The 23,837-nt window shown below is 55.3% G+C and overlaps 1 protein-coding gene and 1 pseudogene across 3 annotated transcripts; both read left to right on the top strand.

Moving 5' to 3' along the window:
• The first annotated feature begins 4,151 nt into the window (after positions 1 to 4,151).
• Positions 4,152 to 17,683, top strand: PDLIM4 (PDZ and LIM domain 4). Of its 3 annotated transcripts, none has more exons than XM_039879962.1 (7): positions 4,152 to 4,320; positions 9,066 to 9,217; positions 13,085 to 13,166; positions 16,296 to 16,477; positions 16,676 to 16,839; positions 17,157 to 17,274; positions 17,361 to 17,683. In XM_039879962.1, the coding sequence occupies exons 1-7, from the start codon at positions 4,228 to 4,230 to the stop codon at positions 17,563 to 17,565; spliced, it is 996 nt and encodes a 331-aa protein (XP_039735896.1). In that variant the 5' UTR covers positions 4,152 to 4,227; the 3' UTR covers positions 17,566 to 17,683. The 3 variants fall into 3 exon arrangements, with proteins under 3 accessions (XP_039735896.1, XP_039735897.1, XP_039735898.1); XM_039879963.1 differs by having other exon boundaries at positions 4,166 to 4,320; positions 16,676 to 16,830; XM_039879964.1 differs by lacking the exon at positions 4,152 to 4,320 and adding an exon at positions 7,826 to 7,948.
• On the top strand, positions 9,681 to 9,799 carry LOC120616714 (uncharacterized; annotated as a pseudogene).
• Positions 17,684 to 23,837: the final 6,154 nt, after the last annotated feature.

Raw genomic sequence — 23,837 nt, 5'->3', positions numbered from 1 at the left:
CCGGTGCAAGAGGCATGACCCAAAGTCACCAACACAGGATCTAACCCTGTTTAGAAGCTTAGATCAACTGCTTAGAAGTTATGTGAACTTGAGGTGGTCACTCACCCTCCCCAAGGCCCAGTTTCCTGATGAGAATTGGTTCTGCTTTTTTGTCTGCCCTGAAATTTAGCTCAGGGCCAGTAACGAGGCTCCAATTGTCAGAATCAGCTTTGTCCCTGTTGGGACCCTCAGAGACTGGCTCCCTCTAGAACCTCTAGCCTCTCAGCCCCCCAAGGGAGGCACGGTAGTGGCAGTGTGGGGTGTTCCCACCACAATTCCAAGGCTAGCTAATCAAGTCTAGGCTAGACACACAGCAAGCACTCAAAATATGTTTATTGAGGGATTGAATGGCACAAAACTAGAGCTGGGAAACTCCCTTTGTCACAGGCACGCCCTCCCTTGTGTGTTCTGCTGTATCAAACACACAGCTCAAAGGCCAGCTCTGTTGCCTCCTTGACTGAGTCCTGTCATCCCAGTCCCAGGATATGTGGGGCTTTAGCCCTCAACCCACCTCCCAGACTACACCTTCCCCTTGAGTTTACCCTGGTGCCTGTGCCCCTGCTGCCTCCACCCCTTTCAGAGCCCCCCAAACCCTGCCTAGGGCTTTCCTTGGCTTGCTATCATTGTAGGGCCAAGTCCTAGCCCTGCAGAAAGCCTGCACAGCCCCACTCCATCCAACCCTGTCCCAAATTGCTGTTCTCTTCATCCCACAGATTCACAGGCTCCTAGCCATGACCAGTAGGCCTCTTGGATAATAGACACCTGGGTGGCCAGAGGCTATGGGACCTGGAGCTTGGCTAGACAGGCCATACTGAAATGGAGTCTTCTTAAATTCTTCTCTGGCTGCCCTCTGGGACCCTGGATTGGACTGGGCATCCTCTGGGGACACCGCATCGAGGGTTCCAATCCCCTTGGAATCCAGGCTGTTGTCTGGGAGGAGGGCACTGAGCCTTCAAAGAGGAATGTATTGGCCCAAGGGGCTGAGCCCGAATGGGGCGGACTCAACCCAGAGACCTTTGGTCATTGGGCCAGGGTAGGGAAGGGCAGTGTCTGAGCTCTCTGGCCAGCCCCTGGTACCACACAGGAAGGAATCCTCATGGGCTGCTCCGTTATCTTCATCAAACCCTCCACCCAGGGCTGCTTCCACCTTTGAGCTGTCCCCTAGTTTGGCCTTACCCTCACCCTAAGGGTGTTCCTATCCAGCCCTTTCCTCCCCTTCCCCCTAGGCTCAGCCCCAAGGCCATCTCCCAAGGGCATCTGATCCTGCTGGAATCTGCCAACCCATTGAGGAAACAGAGCTGTGGTTTCTCCTGACCTTGGACAGACCTGGCCATACACAGAGTGGCTGGGCATAGTGCCCTGAACTACTTGGGGCTCCTCTGAAGGACAAAGCCACTGGGTGTGGGTGTGGCCTCCAAAGCAGCAGGAGCTGAAGCCTTCCCCCTCCTAGGCCCCCTCACGTCCTCCCTGCCTCTCTCTGGGCTATGGCCGAGGGGTGAGCTGAAATAGTAATTCCTATAACAGTGATAATATGGTTAATAGAGAATGGTTTTTAATACCTTCTGTGTGCCAGGCTCTCTGCTGAGTGCTGAGGAAACATAAATAAATATGACAGACACAGCCCTTGCCTCTGTGGATGTCTCGACCCCAGCCCTGGGCAGGCACAGGTGATGGCATATGAAAAACAATACATCTGCGTTGAATGGATAAAGAATGTATGAAACAGGCAGTCTGGTTATATCCAACAGCACAGATGCCCAGTGGGATGCGCAATGAACAACTAAGGTGGGCATGAGGCCTGACCCAGCCGCCACCATGTCCACCTTGAGAGGGCTCCCAGGCCATGTAACTGCCTGTGAGTTGGTGCCCCAGCATGATAGGGATACAGCAACATAGCAATCCCCCAGAAACAAAGCCAATTAGAGTAAAAAGAAAATTCTGAGGGCTTCTTGGAGAAAGCAATGGGAAAAGGTTGGAGCAGGGTACCTCAGGAGTGAGCCTACAGTGTGGCCCCTAAGAAGGGCTGCCTCCAGTCTCCGGGAACGTGGCCTGGCCCAGACCTATGTCTCGTGAGAGGGCACTGTCAGAAGTGGGCTTCTGATGTCCTCTCAAGTCAAGGACATCATCAAGGACCTACTGTAGGAGATGACTGGCATGGACCCTGGAACTGCCCCGGAAACTGTACAATGAAATAGGCAAGTTTATGTGCCAGATTCTAGATGAGCCACTCCACACACCATCCCCATCTTCGACCCTGTGAGAGAAGCCTTTGGAGATAGACTATACTGCCGAGATGTGAAGGGCTGGGAAAGCTGTATTCAGGAGGGAGTGACATGCACCCCCCATACAAAAGTAAACAAGTGGGCAATGAAGGAACTTCGAGGAGGCAGTTGGCAGTTCTCAGGGGTGTGTAAGCTGGGAGAAGGAAGCAAGTCTAAGGAGAAGTTTCAGGAATCCACCATGAGATGCCTTGGGTAGGAACTTCCACAGATTCTGAGGCCCCCTCTCCCCACAGCAAAGCTCTGCACCATTTACATTCACTATGTCTTGGAGTCTAAATGAGGTGGTTGACCACCCAGCCATGCTGTGCACCTAACCCTCCGACAGTCAGGGATGGGGGATGGGTGCCCCACTTTCCATGTCACTCAGTGAAGTGCAAGTCCTAGGGAGCCTCTGACCTAACGGCCTCTGAGAGACCATGTAGAACAACTCTCCTGCTGGCCCTTCCACTCTGTCCTTGTGGAGTCCAACTCTGTGCAGAGTTGAGCAGAAACCTCCATCTCACAGTACTGAGTGCCCAATGGCTGATGCTCTGTGGATATGGATACCCCCACCATACACACCACTGCTACACACACATCACTCACATCTCTCTGCCAGCTCAACAGACAGCAGCACCCATCTCTCGGAGAGGTACTCATGTTCCACCCTGAAGGGTGCCCCCCCTTGTTGGACTACCCTAGATTTGTGCCTTTCAAGCAGACGTCCTCTTGGGGGGGTGTTAGAGATCTCACAGGACACATCTCACACCACAGCCTGTTAGCCTCCCAAGGACAGAGCGTTACCAGAACTCGGCCAAGAGGGCACATAATGTTGTCAAGAATGGCGAAATTAGGGACCTTCTCAGGGTTTGGAGAAGCAAACAGTGATGCCCTGATGTAGCCAGACACAAAGTATCCAGGAGAGCCAGAGGGTGGTAGGTTGGGCCCTCAGGCCACAGCACCTGCAAAGGTTGTTCAAGGACGCCCCTGGAGGACAATGGTTGAGCGTAGAGAGAAGACCGGGAAGGGACCCAAGTGAAAAGCTGCCCACAATTCCACTCCCTCAAATATTTCACTCTCCATCTTGTGGCATACCCACAACTTTTCCAGAAAGTCTGGGGAAACCGAGTTCTTTGTACAGGAGGAAGGGAGGGGACTGTGAAGACAGGGAGATGGCCTGAAAAGAGAGGGTAGCCAGAGAAGGCTTGAGTGCCCTGGGGAAGCAGTGACACCTGGAAGGACAAGACAAGGCACCTTGCTTCTAGATTCAAGTCAGTAGTCACCTCTTCCAGATTGCCTTCCAGGCCTCCTCAAACGAGGTTCAGTACCTTCCTGTTCTCACCCCCACACCTGGCACTGTCTGCTGTCATCCTGGGTCTGTGTTCCTGACCCAGGCCTGTTCAGGCCCGGGGGTCCCCATCAGTGCTCGCTTCGAGGACACCCCCACACCGAGGGGTGGGGGCACAGGTTCGCCTCCCAGGACTTTGAGGAGGTTTCTGAGCAAGGAGCGGCCCCATCCCCCATCGGGGCCGTCCCTGGGCCAGGGCGCCGCCTCGTAGGAGCTACTTCAAAGGGCCTATGCCCGGGCTTCTGCGGCCCGGTTTGGGTCCACCGCCCGTAGAGCGCAGGCCAGGACAGGATCCCGGACGTCGGGGCCGTCCCAGTTCGTGGGTCTCGGAGAACGCGGAGGGGGTGTCAGGCAGCTGGCGGAGGGGCTGAGGGGCGGGTCCTCAGAGCCCCCCGAAGTGGGAGGGTCGGGCGGGCCGCGGGGCCAATCCGGGCGCGCGGGGAGCGGGGGCGGGGGCCCGGCGGAGGGGGGTCCGGGAGCGGGCGGGCCGGGGGGCGGGGCGCGGCGTCCAGGCGGCAGCGGCGGCGACGGCGGCTCCTCAGTGTCCGGCTCAGGCTTTGGCTGCGGCTCCCGCCCGCGATGCCCCACTCCGTGACTCTGCGCGGCCCTTCACCCTGGGGCTTCCGCCTGGTGGGCGGCCGGGACTTCAGCGCACCCCTCACCATCTCGCGGGTGAGTCCGGTGGCCACAGGTTGGGAGGGGGGATGTCCTAGATCTGAGACTCGGACCCAGATTCCCAACGTCCCTGAGGCTTGAAAGCCAAGGGTTGACCTGGGTGACCCACAGAGTGTAGAGGAGGCCTCCAGGCAGGGCAGTGTCGCCCCAACCCCCATCCTCCCTCCGACTAGGCCTGCCTGTCCTATCCTTTGGAGGGGACACCAGCCTCCCAGATGGCCTCTTTTGGGGGGTGTCACTGTAGTCCAGGGAAGGACCTCAGTCATGGGCCAGGGGTCTGGACAGATCTACAGAAGCCCAGAAATACTGCTTAGACGAATCCCAGCCTGAAGATTTGGGGCAAAATGATTGAGAGTTCCCTTCCCCTGACAAGGAGGCCTGCCACAGAGCTGGGGGACTCCAGAAAGGCCTGGGTTCTCCCTGAACCTGAAAAGAGAAAGATCCATCCACTTCCCCACTCTGGTTTTAGTCAGTCTCTCATTAGTGACCTCAGTTGACCTAAGGGGAAGTGACCAGGAGGACTTTGTCATTCCCAGGGCGAGGAGACTTGACTATGAGCTTGTGAGACCTCTCCCCTCAAGGCAACACAAGGCCAGGGGCCAGGGTACCCCCAGCCCAGTTTCTCAAGGTTCCACAGCCATGCATGCCCCAAGCTTAGGACAGAAGAGGAAGAGGAGGGGGCACAACCTTGCGGAGTGACTAATCTGAGGAGGACAGAGGAACAGAGGAGAGGACTCTGGCCCTGTCAGAATGAGTGCCTATTCTGAGGAAGATGGGATCCTGGCCCAGCCTTGGGGTCCTGTAGTTTGAAGGGCCAGGAGAGGGGACCCAGACTCTGCCCCAGGGTGTCCTAGCGTAGAATACAGAAGAGGAGAGAACCCAGGCTCTGGGCTTGGGGGTTCCCAGGCTGGAGGGAAGGGAAAAGAGGACCTGGGGCCATCTGAGAGCCATCCCTTGCCCCCACACAGCTGCTTTGATTTTCGTTAGGGGCCTGTGTTAGGGGAACTGAGACCTACCTTCTGCTCCCCCACCACCACCCCTCTCACTGTGGGGGCTAGACTGAGCTGGCTGGCCTCTCAGACACTTCTTTCCAGTTCTTGAGAGGGGTGTGGGCACCCAGTAGAGCGTGGAATTATGAAATCCCATTTCTGGGACCAGGGTGACAGGCAGGCCCAGCTGTCCTGGGAGGCTTCCCACATCTGCCTTCACCCCACACCACCAGGTCTCTGGGGTTGAGTGCGATAGGCCTTTAACACACTCGGGAGCCTTTCATCTTCTACTTCTCTGAGGGAGACCTGCTGGGTGTGTGTGCGTGAGTGTCTGTGTCTGCCTGTGTGACTGCAGAGGCCGGCTGGTAGGGGCGCTAGGCCAGCCGGCGAGGCCAGGCACCCTGGGCGTGAGGCCGCTGACAGGCTCAGTGGCGGCGGCTGACGGCCGCAGGCGGCAGGGAACAGAGACATCTGTTGCCCACGCGGCTGCCTGCCCGCCGAGGAAGGGCCTCCACACGTCACAGGGGCAGCGGCGGCGGCCTTGTTTGGATCTGATTGGGATACAGGCCCCTGGCAGGCAGGCAGGCAGGCAGGCAGGCAGGCAGGCTGGAAGACCGTTTGCCAGGAAGAACTCCCCTTGTCCCCCAAAGTCACGCGGCAGCAGCTCAGTCCTGAGGAGCCAGGATGGCTGAGCCTGGGTTTGGGTGGGATCTGGGGTGATTTATGGGGCTGGGGAAGCACAGGCCACAGCTTGCCCAGCAGGTACCTCAAAAGCAGGTCTGCAGATACTGACAATAAGTGGGAGTGTCCTCACCAGGGGGGTTCAAGACACAGCCTTCCCATGCTTCCGAGCCTCCCCCACCCAGTGAGGACAGCCACACTCAGATAGGGAGGAGCCTGGCTGCCTGGCAACCTCAGCGAGCTTCAGGGAGCCCCCAAGAACAATGTCCAGGGCTTCTTCTCCACAAACTGTGGTCATTGCTGGCTTCGGAGCATCCACAGTGTTCCAGGCCCCACCCTAAAGGGTGTTGGTCCCTGGTCCCCAGCAACTGGTGCCTGGAATGAGCACCGCCGTGTACCCAATCCCTTTGGGAGCTTTTTGCCCTAATTGTTTCAGATAATCCTCACAGCAGTCCTTAGAACTAAGAACTCCCTCTGGCCTCACATTATAGATGGGGACACTGAGGCTCAGAGAGGCTAAGGTAATGTACCCAGAGAAGCAGAGCAGGGACAGGAATCCAGGCCTGACTGGAGCTTGCTGTGATCATGTGGAACAATATGGCACCTGACTTTCTAGGCTGGGCAAAGTGGAGTAGGGGCTGGGGATGTAGCTGCTGCCAGTGAGAGGGCTGGTTCATGCCCCAGCCTCCTAGCTGACCCACTGCTCCCCTCTCGTTTCCTTCTGTCTGTTTATCCCACATTCAGCAGCCAGCAGCATTGGTTTGAATTCAACTGTCCTGTGACTTCCCTGCTTAGAACCCTCCATCATTCCCATCCACCCAGGAGAAATGCCAGCTTCTCACCTGGGCCTACAAGGCCTGCAGGTCTGGCCCCTGTCCTTCCGACTTCATCTCTTCCACTCTCTCCTAACTAATGATGCTTCAGCCACAGGAGCCTGCTTTTACTCTCTCCCCAAGATGAGTCATTATACATGCTAATCCTTCTACCTGGGACACTCTCTCTCCCCAGGGATACTCTCTCTCCCCTCCCTCCCTTTTTTCAGAGAAGCACACAGTGGTTAAGATCATAGCACTTGGAACAAGTTGGCCTGCATTGAAATCCTAACTCCAATTTATCAGTTGACTGTCTTTCTGTACTTCTCTGAACCTTGGTTATTTCATCTAGCAAATGGGCTTGCCTTGGGGATTAATGAGACAATACGTGGAAAGGTGGTTGGGAGAGTCACCGTTTCCTGGCCTCAAGCCCTCTCTGACCAGAACTCTCTGGGCTAGTGGAACTGGCAGAGTTTCAGCCACCTCTGCTTTCCAGAACTTCCCCCACCCACAGAGGCCTGAATGCGCCCTTGTGCGGGCTGAATCATCCTGCAGCTAGCCACCCCGCTGAGGAAGAAGGCTCCTCTCCTCCAGTGGGGACTGGAGTGAGATGCTCCTCCTCCAGGCCTCTCTTTCTTGTCTGTAAATAGGGATGAGAGCACTTCTGTCTCACCAGGTGCTTGAGAGGTTGCCGCTTTACCATAACCAGCTTGAGAGCTAGTTATGTTAAAGCACTGAGCCCAGGTCATGTCACAGAGAAGGTATCCAGGATGGAGAGGGGGCCTGGAGCAGGGCCTTGATGGGGAGGGGTGGGATGGAGCCAAACGGGCACCACCCCCAGGAGGACAGGCCTGTGCAGGTGCCCAAGCCCTGTGAGTGAACATTAATGGTGACTGGCGGCTGAGGGTGTCATGTTCCCAAAGAACATTCCTCAGGCCAGCCTATTTCAGGGCAGGTCAGCTCAGGCAGTGCCCATACCAGGGCTCCAGCCAAGGAGCTGCCAGCACCTTGGCTTTGTCCACTTTCTACAGATAATTGGCTAGGTTGAGCCTGGCTGGGCTTCCAGAAGCTCCCACCTCCACCAATAGGAACAGGATCACTGGCAGCTCTTGAGCCACAGCCAGGCACCACTGGTGAAGCTGGGTAAGAATGAGGATGGCTACAGTATATTTCCAAAGGCTGTGCCAGGACTGGGGACAGGGTGAAGGGTGCCTTGTTGCCTGACTTCTCCTGGACTGCTTACTCAGGCCTCCCTATGAGCCTGTCCCCAGCCCCATGTGGCCCTTATCGAGGGAACAGAATTATAAGAGGCTCCAGATATGGACACCGCTTAACCCTCTGGGGTCAATAGTGACACTGGGGTGGCCTGAGTGAGTGCCTGTCCTGCAGAGGAAGTGGATGTGAAATTGTGATCCAGGAGTACAGACTGGCAGCTGGAAGTAGGTGGCCTTGGTTGTGCCTGGGGAGGTGATGACACAGACCTAGAATGAGGCACTAATGATGTCAAGGGAACAGAGTGGTGTGGGGATGCACAGGGTACATGAGAGCCTGGGGCAGGGGGTTCCCAGGGGAAATGGCCTCTCTAGACTGAGCCCTGAAAGATGAGGAGGAGTACGCTGATAATTAGGGTTGGAGGTCAAAGGAAAGAATGTTCCAGGGAGAAGGTACAGCATCTGCAGAAGTGTGGAGGTGAGAGATAAATGGTGCCCATGGGCACCTCTTGGACGTTCAGGTGGTCTGAATAAAGTATGGGTGGGTGGAGGTGAGTGTGAGGGGAAGCGAATGTGAATGGGGATGAGAGGAAACAAGTAGGGAGCAAAGGTCACTAAGGGTTTGAATGTGGGTCAAGGGGCTGCTGTAAGGTCTGGCTGGGTGGGGCACTGTCTCTGTAGGGTATTTGTGATATGTCCATGCTTTGTATGTATCTAGGAGCACACGTGTCTCTCTGTTCCCTTGCATGTCTTTGCGCACATACACAGGTTGTAAGAATGACATCCCACTTGTCCCAAGTCAGAGGAAGCCCCTCTCACATGCCCTCGTACCCCACCAGGCCTCCAGGTGCTGGAGTTGGGGATGTTTAGAGCAAAAGCTGCAGCAAGGCCACGTGAGAACTCAACCAGTGTCTTGGCTTGCCTAGCACAGGTTATGTTGGCACCAGGGCCACACTGACCAGGTTCTGAGGGGGGAGGGGCAAAAGCAAAACCTTGCAGCAAGGCCACATAATGACGAATGCCCAGCTATCTGGCTTGTCCATCCACAGGTCCATGCTGGCAGCAAGGCTGCCCTGGCTGCCCTGTGCCCTGGAGACCTGATCCAGGCCATCAATGGTGAGAGCACAGAGCTCATGACACACCTGGAGGCTCAGAACCGCATCAAAGGCTGCCACGACCACCTCACACTCTCTGTGAGCAGGTATGAATAGGACAGGCTGTGCCAAGATAATTGGGGTCGGGGGGAGATTTAAGGGGAGGATGTTATGAGTGGCCAACATCCTGGGTAAGCTGAGCCTCACACAACCTCTCTGCCTCAGAGGAAGTGGATGTGAATTTGTGACCCAGGAGTACAGACTGGCAGCTGGAAGTAGATGCACCCCAGTCCTAAGGAGTAGTGCTTTCACAGAGGGCTGGCAGGTACTAGGTACAGGGGTTGCTTAAGAAGGAAGAAGCCTCCTTTTAACTCAGAGATGAAAGTGTGTTGAGGGACTTATGGCAGGGGGTAAGCAGCCCCAAATCAAGGCTAAAATAAGACATTGGATAGCCTCTTGGTGGGGGGCGGGGGGAGCGGAAGGCGACATCAGTCCTTTCCCCGCCCCTGAGTGACCAGCTTGTTGACCATTTCCATTTCTTGTCCAACACCTCATTGAACTCTCAAACCAGTCTACAGCCATGCCACCCTGAACAAGCCCGATCCCGTCTGATCTCGGAAGCTAAGCAGGGTCGGGCCTGGTTAGTACTTGGATGAGAGACCACCTAGGAAGACGAGGTGCTGTAGGCGTAAAAAATAAAAAATAAGGGATTGTAAGCTGACAAGGTCCTTGCAATCTGTGAGATCGACCAAGAGTTGCCTCGCCTAAAAAAATAAATAAATAAATGAACTCTCAAACCAAGTTAATAGGGTAAAACCTAATATTCCCCACTTTCCAGAAGAGACAACCAAATCTCAGAAAGACTAGAAGGTGCTTAAAGCCACACAGAGAGGGAATTGGGAAGCACAAGTTGACCTCAGGTCTTTCCCACCCCCAGAGACCGCGCTTTCTACTTGGCAGCTGACCTCTCCTACCAGCCCCACAGCTGCTCTGCCTCAGCTGTCCCCCACTATGGTCCATGCCTCTGTCCTGGTTAAATCTGGATGCCATGGACTGTGTAATGCTGTACAGCCCATCTTGAAGAGGGGGTTGGGGGTCACCAAGTTCTCTCTATGCCCTGTAGATGGTCTAAGATGGGTAAAAGGTCCACCTGGGGCATCCCCAGCCATGCTTGGGCCCTGGATCTCTGTTCAGCTCTGATGGCAGTTGTCTGGGTCCTGGCCGAGTGCGATCTCCCTGCCTCCTGTCTTGCCTGGATCCAGAGAAGTCAGACATAACTGTTGAACTCTGCCACTGCTCGAAGGGACTTTCCATGACCCCCTGTGGACATGTGTGGGGAAAGCCTCCCCAAACCACAACCCAACTAACCATGCCTTAGAGCTGGCAGGGCAGGGGATGATCCATCCGCTCAGAGCCATCAAACATGGTGGGAAGGCTTCTGAACTAGCCCCTGTTTGTGTCTGGCCCAGGCCTGGGTGCAGGTTGGAGTCAGGGCCCCTGGCTGTGCTCTCAGTGCTAAGTGGGTCCAGCTGGAGGTGTTGGGCCTGTGCACACCACCTGGCCCACAGTGAGGGGGCCTCAGCCTGGCAGTTTAGCAGAGCCGATCCTCATCCAGACTCTGTGGGATCTTGGGTACCCGGATGACCTCTGTGAGCCTGGGTTTCCTTCTCCATAAAACAGGATCACATCATCACCCTCTCCCAGACTGAGGTACAAGCTGGCCAGGGAAACATCAGCTCTGCTCTGCCCACGAGTGGCCTCTGAGGCCGCTCCACTTGGCTGGGTTCCTGGGCCCTGACTCACCTCCAGCCTTGACTCTCATGGCTGAACAAGGGAAGCCCTGGCAGTAGTGGGGCTGGGGTGGGGGTGGGGAGGCTCACAGGGGGCCTGAGTCAGGAGGTTCCCAGAGGAATGATGTCAGGGCAGGGTGGCAGGATGGGGGCAGGATGGAGGGCCCCCTTCCTTCCTTCCTCCCTTCCCTGGTCATTTGTTCCAATCCAGGTATGGATGGAACCAGAGGTCCACTGACCTGTTCCACCCTGGGCTTTTCAGCCCCCAAATGCTGCGTGGCCATGGGGCAGCTGCAAACACATTCTCTACTCTCACAGTCCCAGTCCCAGTTCTGCACTTGGGAACTGCTGTACTTCAGCAAGTGATTTAATCTCAGAGCTCTTAGCTTTCTCAATTTCATGATGGGGACTGTCTTGTGATCTGAGGATTGAGCGATGATGACATAACAGGTTTGTTCAATTGAAATGAAAACCTGGGGTCTTTTCCTCCAGCTTTCTATCCCCAATTCTCACACATGCAGATTCTGGGGGATCAAGACATTGGGGCCACCTTGACCCTCTGGGCCAGTATCTCTTCTCCTGGGCACCTTCTCACCTGCAAGGCCTCTGACCCTGCTCTCTATCCTGCCTGCTATGCCTGGGCCCCAAAGGCCCCCCAACACGAGCTCTATCCAGACCAGCTTCCTCGCCTGGCCTCTTGTGTACAGAGGGCCATAATCCTCCTCAGACTTCTCCATGGGATGAAAAGTGAAGTAAAGGCCCAGCTTCCCTGCTTATGCTCATTTTATCTGGAACTCAAAGCCAGGTGTCCAACAATTCAAGCTAACCCATACTTTCGGGAAATGTTCTGTAGGTCCAGGACCCTTCTGGTGTTAGGTCCAGCCCTGGTGCCTCTGGTGGGGCCTCTGTTGCCCATTACACGTGGTACAAGATGCCTATGCACAGCCTACCCGTTTGGCTGTCATTTTGCTTAAAGATGGCAGATAGAGCCACCTACTCAGCCTGAAACAGAGGCCTGGGGATGAAGGCTGATGCATGATCTGATCTGATGCCTTGAGTCACCCCCATAGTTTTGGGTACCTTGTGTCCTCTGACCTTCAGACCTCAGGCTCGTACTTCTCTTCTGGGCAGAACTTCAGGGAAGTAAAAGGCCAAACGGCCACATGAGATGTTCTCAGTTCATCCCAGTGGAGTTCTGAGTTGGTGGAGGCCACAGTGAGAGCTGTGAGTTGGAAGCCTGGCTGAGGGGGCTGGAGCTAGATGCCAGTGCGCATGGTGTTGCCCTGGCAGAATTTTGGTGCCACAGACCTCCAGAAGGCTTTGGGGGTGAGAGATGGCCTGCAGCGGGCCAAGCAATGTGTGAAGGTGAGGAAGTGCTAAGTGAGTGGAGTGGGGGACATTATTCCCCTTTGGTCTAACCAGCCTCAGTTCACATCCACCCGCCAGTCCAAGGTCTGAGCACCTTCCTGGCCCACCTTCTCACTGGGCTACTGAGTGGCAAGACTGGGCCCCAGGCCTGCAGTCTCTCAGCTCTGTCTGCCCTGCTTATGGCAGGTTTATGATGTTTTTCTCCCTCCCGAGTGGTGTTTGGCTTTTGGTTTCTATGGTGAAGTAGGAATTTCCTAATGGCCTGTTTCCCATCTGGGCTGGGCAGACCTTGGTGATGACTCTGCTGGCAGCAGCAGGAGGGAGGCACTCCCCCTCAGAGCCTCCATTCCACCTCCCCCAGAGCTCGTGGATGCCTGATCCCCAGGCCCAGCCGGAGGCTGTGAACAGAAGAGGGATGAGTGGATGTGCTCCTAGCTGATTGAAGTATGAGGCCTGGCTCCCCCTGCCGTGAGCTAGCCCTCTTTGCTGATCTTCTGTGGGCCACGGGGAGGGGAAAGTGGGGAAGCCACAGCTTCCTCTCTAGGTGTCAGACCAGATGGGGATGGAACATTTGGTGGGGAAGTGACACACAGCCCTATCCCAGGCCAGTGGCAAATCTAGAGTTGTGTCTCCTTGCCACAACAGGCACCATTCTAGTGCAGGGGAAAGCACTGGTTTGGTGTCCTTCTTCGTGCATGGTGCCAGGCCTGGTCCTGGATGGTTCTGGACCTAGAGCCCAGGCCCTCTTGGTCCTGGTTCTCAGGCCTGGTGGGCATGGTAAGCAGATATATCTGACCATCCTAATTTCTGCCACAGGCCGGAAGGCAGGAGTTGGCCTGGTGCCCCAGAAGACAGCAAGGCTCAGGCATACAGGATCAACATCGACCCTGAGGCCCAGGTATGTACAGACTCAGAGCAAGCCCAGGGCGGAGAGTCCAGGCCTGTGGTGGAGAAGGACAGGGTCAGGCCTTGGCTCAGAACTATCATCCACCCAACTGGGTTTTACTGTGGTGCCCAGTGATGCCAGACCAGGAGGAAGTCATCAGGGTTGGGGGCAGGGTGGGGGACAACCTCAAGCTGTGGAATGACCTCAGGCAATGGGGTACTCTTCTGTTTCATCTTAGCCTTGGGCACCCACCTGGCTGAAGCCAACCTCGGGTTCACAGCCAGTGGGCGTGGCGGGCTGGGGCCTGGAGAACAACTCCCCCTGCCCCCGCACTTTCCCTCACTGACCTCCTCAAGGACCAGGCTGCTCAGGATGGAAGCAGAGGGATTTTCCACAAGCAACAGGGCAGCCTGTCAGCTGCTGCCCGCCTTTTATACTTAAAAGGTCATGAGCTCTATGGGTGGTGAAAGAAACACCCCCACCCAGCCCCTGCAAGCCTGTATCCTCAGTAACACAGACACAGGGCCCATTGTCCCACACTGCTCTGCCTGCAGTGGGGTGGAGGGTGGGCCCAGCTGGAGCCATCAGAAGAGGAGAAAACCACAGTTGGCCTTAAGACATGACAAGGTACCCTGGCACGCACCCCTAAGTCGAATATGACAGGGCCAACTGGAACTCCAGGCCCACCTTCCATGTAGGATTATGGGGGACTCTTCTGTCAGGCCTCATGGTAATGCAGGAGGCACTTGGCACAGCCCAAAATGGAGGGACAGTGACAAGGAGAGGTTTCCTGGAGAGGGTGGCATTTAAGCTGAGAACCAGGTGACGAGTTAAGGCAGGCCAGGTGGAGCAGGCAGCCCTCGCATACTCAATCTGCTCTCTCCAGGTGACCAGAGAGCTGGGGCTTGGCCTCTGGTAGGTGCCGCCTGGTCATCTGGACTCAGCACTCACCTCCATCCAAGCTGAGTGTCCTGCATTCTGACCGTAGTCATGCGGGAGCTGATGAGCAAGCAGTTACCCCCATTATCCTGATTAACCCACTGAGGCTTCAACCACCAAATCAGCAGCTGGTGGGTACTCAGAGAGGGGGAGCATGTGGTACCAGGTGCGCCACACAGAGGAGAAATCCAGGGATGGGGCTCAGGAACACCCACGGCAGCCATTCATCCAACGAGCATTTGCTGTGTGCCAGGCACTGTGCTAAGCGCTTTGTATGCAACTGTCTCATTTTATCCCCACAAGGAACTTATGATATAGGGGCCATCATGTTCCCCATTTCATAGATGAAGAAACAGATTCAGAGAGAAGTGACTTGCTCAGTTAGTGAGTGATAGAACTGAGACTGAAACCAAGACCCCGAGGTCACCACGTGTGCCCTAACCGCTGAGTTCAGACCTAGAGAGGCTGCTATGTGGGTGGCCATGGGAGGAGCATGGCTCTGATGACCCTGCAATAGACTCACACCCTCTTGGGTGGGGGTGAGGGCGGCCCCCTTCTTCCAGGTCCCTCTGACTTCCCCTTCCTGTCAAAGCTTCCTATGTACTGGGCCCTGCCCCCATGGTCCATGTACTGGGCCCTGCCCCCATGGTCCATGGCCCATCTGGTCCCCATTAGAGGCTGGGCCAACCTTGCCTGCCTGCCCTGCAGATACATGTGTGAGAGTGCTCGGGTTTCTCAGGCTTTTGTTGGGCCCAGTGGGGCCAAAGGTCTCTTGCTGCTGTTTTCTTCTTGATGCAGGCCCACACGGGTATGGAGAGACCCTTTTCTTTGTCAGTCGGAGTGGGGGAAGTGGGATCGCCACCCTCAGTCTGCTGCTGCTCCATCCATTCCCCACGCTCCTGTCCAGCTCAGAGCCTGCAGAAAGCAGGGGCAGTCCGGTTAAAGCCCTGTAGTCTTGACTGTGCCCCAGTGTTGGTGGCTGCCTGAGTCCAAGCCAGACTCATTCCCCCAAGTGAGGTGTCCTTTCCTCCCCACCTAGCCTCCCTGTCCACACTGCAGAGCAGAGGAGAAATTTACATGTCTCCTCCCAGACTCAGGCTGAGACCACCTTTATGGCCTGGACCCTTGGGCCCCACCCTAAAGTCAGGCTTCTCTGGCCACCAGCCTCGTCCCAGGCATGATCATCCCCAGGGTGACCAGCACTGACTCTGAGTATATGTAACTATGTGTGTGTGACTAAGTGTGTGTGGGCAGACTGGCTAGTGTGTGTGGTCTTCATGCATGTGTATTTCTATAAACATACTTGTAAGAGAGTGCATGCCTGTATTTACGTCGCCATCGGCACGTGCCTGCAAGCTAGGGGCAGCATGCCCTGGACTTTGCAGGAACAGAAATCCCCAGACCCCATTCATACCCATACCCACAGAGGTACCACCCTCTTTTCATGTTCAGAGCACTCCTCCCCCAAATGTTACAGCATGGGCATCAGGCTGGCCGTAGGGTATAGGGTAGGGAGCCTTGAGCCCTGGCCCAGTCTCAGCTCCTCAGCTGCTATGCCTACAGAAGGCCACCATTTTGGCCTGGCAAGCAGGAATGGGGCAGAGGTACAGGCCCGGAGGGGTCTCACCTCACAGTGGCACCCTTGATCCTCAGCCTGCCCCCACCAAAAGACCTTGGGCACATAGTGATTGATGACCCTTTCTGGCTGCAGAACAGGAGTTCTTTTTTTGTGTTCCTGGCCATGGGCCCATCCAGTACCCAGCATACGTCTGGCAGGTAGTAAGGTTTGGCACCAGGACCACCTCTACAAGGAAGCCACACACTTCGCTCCAGCCATGCTGGCCTTAAAAGGCTCCTTGGGATAGCCCTGCCTTAACACCATCCCTCATGGGCACTGGTGGCAGAACCACCACAGGACTCATGAGCCAAGACTTAATCTCGGGCACTTGAGCTTTTGTGTCTGATTTTCCATCAGCATTTCTCATTTCTGCAGGGGCTGAACCAGGACCAATTCTCAGCCCTTCCTCACAGACCCCCTACATGGTTGGGCACCAGTGCCCAGAGTTGCCAGAGCAGGGGTAGCCAGCCAACATCCATCCACGAAAGGCCTGGCATAGCAGGGTAGTCGGGAAGTGCACTAGGAATGGCCAGAGACCCCACCCCAGAGGGTCTTCCAGTGCCTCAGGCCCCTCTCTCTCATAGGATGGCAGTCCAACGACCAGCAGGCGGCCCTCAGCCCTGGGGACTGGGCCAGAAGATGGCAGGCCAAGCCTGGGATCTCCTTATGGGCAGTCACCTCGCCTCCCAGCCCCTCACAATGACAGCAGCAGTGAGGCCACCTTACTGTCACAGATGAGCACCCTGCAAGTGTCTCCACCCCACAGGTAGTGCTGAGATGTGGTTTCTGCAGCCACACCTAGATCCCATCTTAAATCTCACCAGGTCCCATCCTGACCCCTGACACTTAATCCTTGGGTCTCGGCTGCTTACATTCTGACCTATGAAACTTCACCAGACCCCTGAAGTGGCAGAGTGAAGGCTGGTACTGCAGCCCTGTCCCTTTGTGCATCTCTTTTGCTCAGCACTGACCCAGCCAAAGGCCTCCCGCGGAGCCGCGACTGCGGAATCGACCTGGGCTCAGAGGTATACAGGATGCTGCGAGAGCCCGCCGAGCTCCCAACCGCGGAGCCCAAGCAGTCAGGGTCCTTCCGCTATCTGCAGGGCATGCTGGAAGCTGGTGAGGGCGGTAAGACACCCGCCGCCTTACCCCACCTGCCTTCCAGCTTCTCGGGGGTAAGGGGGGCGCAGCCCCACCTTGGCGACCCACACCCTACCTCCCTGCCATTCTCCCCTCCCCCGTCTGTCTCCGCCTCACGTTCCCACACTCCTAGGTGTGCTGCCTCTATCTCGGCCCCTGGCCCCAAGCTCTCCAAACCCACTGTTCAGTCTGCTGGTGGTCCTGGAAGCAGGGCCCAGCCCCACACCCGCAAAAGTGAAGTTTTTCCTTTTTTTGACCTCCGTCTGTCCGCACCGGGCTCATGCCGCCCGCACTTCGGCTTTCAGGGGAGCGGTCTGGGCCTGGCAGCCCGCGGAACCTCAAACCCACCGCCAGCAAGCTGGGCACCCCGCTGAGTGGCCTACAGGGGCTGCCCGAGTGCACCCGCTGCGGCCACGGCATCGTGTGAGTACCCTCCCCAGCCTTCCCCACCGACCTCAGCTCTCCCCTGACCCCGCCCGACGTGCTGTCTCCTGCCGGTCTCCCGTCAGGGGCACCATTGTCAAGGCGCGGGACAAGCTGTACCACCCGGAGTGCTTCATGTGCAGCGACTGCGGCCTGAACCTCAAGCAGCGCGGTTACTTCTTCCTGGACGAGCGGCTCTATTGCGAGAGCCACGCCAAGGCGCGGGTCAAGCCGCCGGAGGGCTACGATGTGGTGGCGGTGTACCCCAATGCCAAGGTGGAACTCGTCTGAACCGCTCCCAGAACCTCCCGTCTCTGCCTCTGCTTTTTTTAGTGACCCTGCGCAGCCCGTGTAAATATGTGTTCGCCCCCTGCCTCTCTAATAAACTCTCTCTGCTCAGCCTCGACCAGGTCAGTGTCATGGCTAGCCTCACTCCGGCACAGGTCATGGCTCCCAAGTGCTACCTCTGTTCAGGTGCCAAGCATGTTTTAGGCACTGGGTGCACTGGGCGAGCCAAGACAGGTGCTGTGCTGTCAAGGAGGCCATAGCCTAGGTGGATGGCAGATAGAAATCACAAGGAGCAGTTCTGTTCATAGGGAGGTGCCGTCTGGGGTGCTGTAAGGTGATGACATGCCAAGGGGTCTGACCTGGGTGGAGTTAGAGAAGGTGTCAGCTGAGAACCAAGGGATGAGGATGGAAGAGCTGTACCGGGTGGAGAACTGTGTGTGCAAAGGTAAGGAGAAAAGTGAACACAGGGCGCCATCTGGCCACCAGCATGAGCGAAGGCAGCCCCTAGCAGCCTCAGGAGGGTTTGCCCCGCAGTACATGACTCAGGGAGGAGAGCTCCGGGACCGCATGGGCAGTAACTACCTCCTGGCGTTCTCTGCGTTGTCCCTTTAGAGTTTCTCCCTCTCCCCTCCGCGACCCCTTTTTCTTTCCCTCTCTTCCCACCAGGGGGCGCGCTTAGTGTTGTATGCGCGCGTGGGGAGGAGGAGGGAGGAGGAGGGAGGAGGAGGGAGGAGGATGAAGAAATGGAGAGAATGAGAGAGAGGGGAAAAGATTTTAGAAAAGAACACTCTCCTAGGACCTCACCCTCCACCATGCTGTCTCCGAAGCCGAGAGTAAACTCCAACCCTCCTCGGAGGCCTAGTGTTTGCAGCGTGTGCGGCCACCTGGAGCCTTTGACAGCTCGATTGTACACGTGGGTACAGACTCGCACTCTAAAAACATATCAATGGTGTCAGAGCTGGTAAACTGCGGCTGTTCACACCGGAGGACCCGTCCTGGACTCCAGGTCACATGCATCTTCTCGTTAGCTTGCTAGGGACAGGAAGCTATCTGCCTTGTCTATTTAGTCCCGGTTTTTTCAGTGAGCCCAGAGTAATGCACATTTATGCTGTTTTCAATTTTGTACTATCGCAAACTACAAAATCAGTTCACATTCTCACCATCAGCAAACGACAGTACCCATTTCCTCACGCTCTTGCCAACACAGGGCATTATCATTTTTTTCCCATTTTTGCCAATCTGATAAGTAAAAGGCGATATGTAGTTGCTTTAAGTTGCATTTCTCTGATTACCAGTGGCGAGCATTCACTCAACAAATATTTATTGTTTGTTAGTGGGAGCTGAGTGTACAGAGGGGAACAGAATGGTCTCCCTCCAGGAATCCTTCTTGTGTGAATTGCTCTAAACCCTTTATTCATTTTTCCGAGGCTTATGTAACTTCTTAATGATAGGAACTTCTCATACTTTTGTAAGAATCTTTGTTACTGGCTTCTATCCCACTGATCTATTTTCCAATTCCTGTGACAGTATCACATTGGTTTAATTACTACTATTTTGGAGTTTAATATGCCAGTCTCTCCTCGTTCTTCATTTACAAACCTGTCAGGGATATTCCTGTACATTTCCAATTATCAGAGGTTTAGATTCAGTACGCCAAGCTCTGGAAGCGAATAAGCAAACAGACCTCTTTGAAGCGTGACTGGGCCCTGAGCCTAGAGAGTCATTTGGTGAGAACTAGCATAGACCCCTTTCCTCCCTGGAAATACTGTGATCCGTGCTTACTGTGACGTTTATTCAGGCGCCAGTACGCGTTCTCATACTTGTATTTCCGTTTTCTTCTCCTAGATCTTGCGTTTCTGCTTTAATTTGTTGCTAGGATCCCCTCCATATAGTTCCTCCCGCCGTCTCCTCCCCTCCCCGAGGGAGCACAGGCTAAGGTAGTGGGCAGGTGTCCCTGAGAAGTGAGGTGAGGAGAAGGGGCTGGAGTCCTGCGCCCTAGGCCTGCGGGTGACCCTGGCTCCGCCCCGCCCTTGTCCTTCTGCTCCGCGATAGGTCAGACAGTGAGCATCAAGGCCCCACCTGGAGCGGACAGGAGGCCCCACCCCAGCGTCGCGCGCGCGGACGAGCACACCCACACGCACCCCGCGGCCGCATCCGAGTAGGGTGGGGCGGGGCGAGTCAGCCCTTCCCTCTCCATTCCGAGGTGCCTGCTGACAAGGTCCCAGCCCCACCCGGTCATAGGCGGGAGCGGCGGGGATGACGGGCAGCCATAGGAGCCTTTAGGCGCTGGAATGGGGTGGAAAAACACTGGAGCCAGGGACACAGTCCTCCATCCGGCTCCTAGACTCAAACCCGCAGAGACTGCGCTCCCCACTCCCAACCGCCAGTGCTCTCCTTAATCCCAGACTGACACGCAATCACCCCCTCCTCCGCAGAGACTGCCACCCAGATTGAGAGGTCCTTGAGCAGCCTTGGCACCATCAGCATCCCCAAGACAAACAGCTCCACCCTAACAGGACTGCAACAACCATAGTAGCCCTTGCCTGGTGAGGGGTGAGGGAGACAAGAGTGGAGCCCCCAGCTCCCAGGCTGGTTTGTCCTCTTCGTGCTTCAAGGCTCAGCCTCTGGCCAGTCCCCAAACAACTTATCTGCCCAGAGGCCATGACTGAGCCCAAATGTGGTAGACATGAAAATCTTGGGATAGGGTCTCTGTGGGACAATGTCTCTGTGACCCAGGGTCCCCGTCCTGAGACGGGGCAGCTGAATCTCCAGGAGGAGACACAGATCCAGGATCCTCAACTCAGAGTGACCCAGCCTACCTGGCCCAGACCTAATTCTCATTATTGTCCTCAAATCTGCCCCTCTCTCAGGTCCTCACCTCTGGGGCCTTCTAACCAGAGACTTGAGCGTCTTCCTCACCCCAACTATCTCATCCTATCTATCACTCTGTCTGAGGTTCTGCCTCCTGAGCATTTCTGGGGCCCATTTCAGGGCAACCGGAGGATTCTCTCACTCTCTTGCTTCATGGACCCCTCCAAGGCCCCCAGGGCCTTCAGGATGGTGTCCAAGATGGGTCAATGATAGGCCAAGCATTTAAAGCCTCTCTGACCTCAGGTTGCTGGCCTCTTGGTCTCACTTCCTCTGCTGCACCAGGCCACTCTGCCTTTTCAAACCCTCCTCTCAAGCTCAAAATGCCTTTATTCCTTTTTCTCTATCCAGCAAACTCCTACTCACTCTTCAAGGCCCAGCAACACTATCCCCTCCCCTGGAGCAAAGCCTTGGCCTGCCCATGCCCAGGCAAAGTTAGTAGTCCCCATTCTCATGCCCTTCATCCCATCCCCTCCATCTCTGCCTGGTGCTTCTGGCACGACCTGTTATCTCCTCAGTCAGAGCCTGGCCCAGACCTACCTCTGTCCTGCCCAGCAGGCCAGGCACTGAGTGGTGGAGGAGGCGTGGGGGACAAACCCCCCCCCACCCCACACACACATATCCTGGGCCTCCCCACCTCCCACCACCTTTCTCACTTCACACACCTGGTTTCAGCTGGCACATTGTCTAAATTCTCAAGGGGAGGTAAGGCCTGGAGGTAACTGTCTCCCTCCAGCGTCCTCAACTTCACCTAACTCATTCAACTAATTATTTCCTAAGAATCTGCTATGTTCCTGGCATTGTGCTACCTACTAGGAAAACATTTTGAACAAACGTAAGTAAATATTATAAGCAGTGCCAGAAAGGAAATAAATAAACTATCACAGTGGAGAATAAGTGATCCCTTCATACGAAGAATTTAGAAGGACCTCACAGATAAAGTGACATTTGAGCAGAGCCCTGAGGTGGTGAGGGAGCCTCTGTGTGGGTATCTGGGGAAATTGTAGTCCAAGCAGAGGGAGCAGGAAATACAAAGGCCCTAGATGGGGCAGGGGGAAGGAGGTATGTGCTTGTATGTCCTAAGAACAGTGAAGAAATGGCTGGACTGCTGTAAGTGAGGTGGCTAGGAGTAGTAGATGACGTGAGGACAGGAAGACTGACCATGTTGACCTTATATGCCACAGGCAGGACTTTGGCTTTTACTCGGAGATGAGAAGCCAGAAGAGTAGCATGACTTGGACTTCATTGTTTTAACCGGGATCACTTGGGCTGCTGTATGATGAATGGACTGTAAGGGGCAAAGGTGGAAGCAAGGAGACCAGTTAGCAGGCATGACTGCATTCACCCCTAACTAATCCCTAACCAGCCCACTTCCCTCAGCCTCCAGAGCTCCAGCCCCAGCCCAGGCCCCCACATTCTCCTCCTTGGGTGCCTTAATAGCCTCCTGCCTGGCCTTCCTATCTCCTGTCTGGCCCCTCAATTCTTTCTTCACACAACAGAAAAAGGAGGGTTTTTTTTTTTAAGTGCAATTCTGATAATATCACTCCTATCTATTAAAACTCCTGGTTCCCCATTGCTCTCAGGGCAAAGTCTGAACTCCCAGTCCCTGCCCACAGGCCCCACGAGGGGCAGCTCCTGCTGATCTCTGCCCACAGCCCTGCCTCACAGCCCTGCCTCACAGCCCCGCAATTCCAGTCTTGCGAACCTGTAAGTTCAGCTTTATTAAGCTCTCTTCCAGACACTTGCAGCCTTCCTTGATCCTCCAAGGAGCTTGAAACAAAAACGGAGTCCTTCCTTTTAGTTCTCTGTGTGACACTTTGATACCCCCACCTTTCTCCTTGAAGACGAAAGAAAGGGGTGAGGGCAAGAGAAACCCAGAGGCTACTTCATACCAGTCCTCCTCCCTTCCTGGTCAAAGACCCAGCCCCTCTAGGGGGCACAGAGCCTGGCCCTGGGCTCACAGCCTTTATGAACAGCTGAGTTGGGAGATGTTGTGACCTGTACTGTGATGCCTAGATGCTCCACCTGGGGAGCGCCCTGCCTGTTCTCCCACCTCTGAGTCTCCCTGCCCAGCTTACCTGCACTCCAGCTCTATCCTGGACAGCTCATTCTTGCCCTAGGTAACAGCTTCTTATCTTTGGGCCCCAGACTCTTCACGATGGTGGGTAATTTTCTGGTTTATCATTTTCCCACACAATATTCAATAATAATGCAATATTCCTCAGCACCCCGAGTGGAGATGGGATTCTAAAAAGGAGTGAAGGTAGTAAAAGGGTCTTTCTAAGAAGCAAGGACTGTGCTCCTGTGCCCCCACTACCATAAGTAGGGAACTCTATTTGGACCCCCTTAGAAATCAAATTTCATCTTTGTTCCTGTCTGACTGTGGTTGAAGGCAGACACTCAAAATCCCAGGAGAGGCTGCCAGAGGCCTTACTTGTTCCTGGAATTGGCCTCAGCCATGTGGTCTCAGAAACAACTGACTAGCCCTGTGAGCCCTGTCAAACCTGGTTACCCAAGCTCAGAGGCCAAAGCACCACACAGCAGCTTCTTTGCTGACAAAGGCAGCAGTGGAAGGACACTCGGCTATTCTCCAGGGCATTCTTGGACTTAAGGCATGTTTTCATGGGAAACCAGAGCACAGCCACAAACTCAGAGGAAGGGACACAAGTTGAATAAGAATTATAACAGGAGCTAATGTGTTGCAGGCATTTATCTCCAAGTCCTTGGTGAACGGATATTACTCTCCTTTAATCCTCATCTCAACTGCAAAGGAAGTACAGTTATTATCCCCTTTCATGGATGAGCTCAGAAAGGTTGAGAAACTTGCCTAGGTCACATGCTGGTTAGCTAATCTCAATGGCAAGGGCACCCAGAGCAATCTCAAGTACTCATCTTCTCTGTAGAACTTTGCTTGCCCTACCAATGGTCTGGTGACTCTGATCAGGCCACTTCCGAAGGGTGCTAACCTGTCTCTGGTTGGCAAGGTCCCCAGAACAGCCCAGAGTACAAGGCTCAGACTCACCAACTCCTCACACGGGGCTGGGCTCCCAGTCCTCCCTGGGGAATTGAATGGTGAAACTTGGGCTGAATCAAGAAGACCCCTGAAGCTTTGGGTCTGAGTGTAGACAAGGCTGGTGCCTGTAGCACCTGATCATAAACTCTGGCATGCCTGAATCCACCCCAGTGCCTGCTTGACCTATTTCTGAAACCAGATCGTAATCCCTGCTAAATGGCTATTCTGGCTGCTCAGTGGTTCCTGGAGCACTGACATAGAGATAGAGATGAGAGAGAGATAGAGGTGGAACCAGAAGAACCTGGAAGAGTCCCCACCCAGCCCCCAGCGCTCCCTCTCTCTGGTTGGGGGTAGTTTCTTACTCCTCAGCTCTGTCCTCCTACATCATGCTGTG

Source organism: Pteropus medius, unplaced genomic scaffold, assembly GCF_902729225.1.
Source record: "Pteropus medius unplaced genomic scaffold, Ma_sr-lr_union100, whole genome shotgun sequence".
Taxonomy (NCBI): Eukaryota; Metazoa; Chordata; class Mammalia; order Chiroptera; family Pteropodidae; genus Pteropus; species Pteropus medius.
This window is presented reverse-complemented; position numbering and strand designations above follow the sequence as displayed.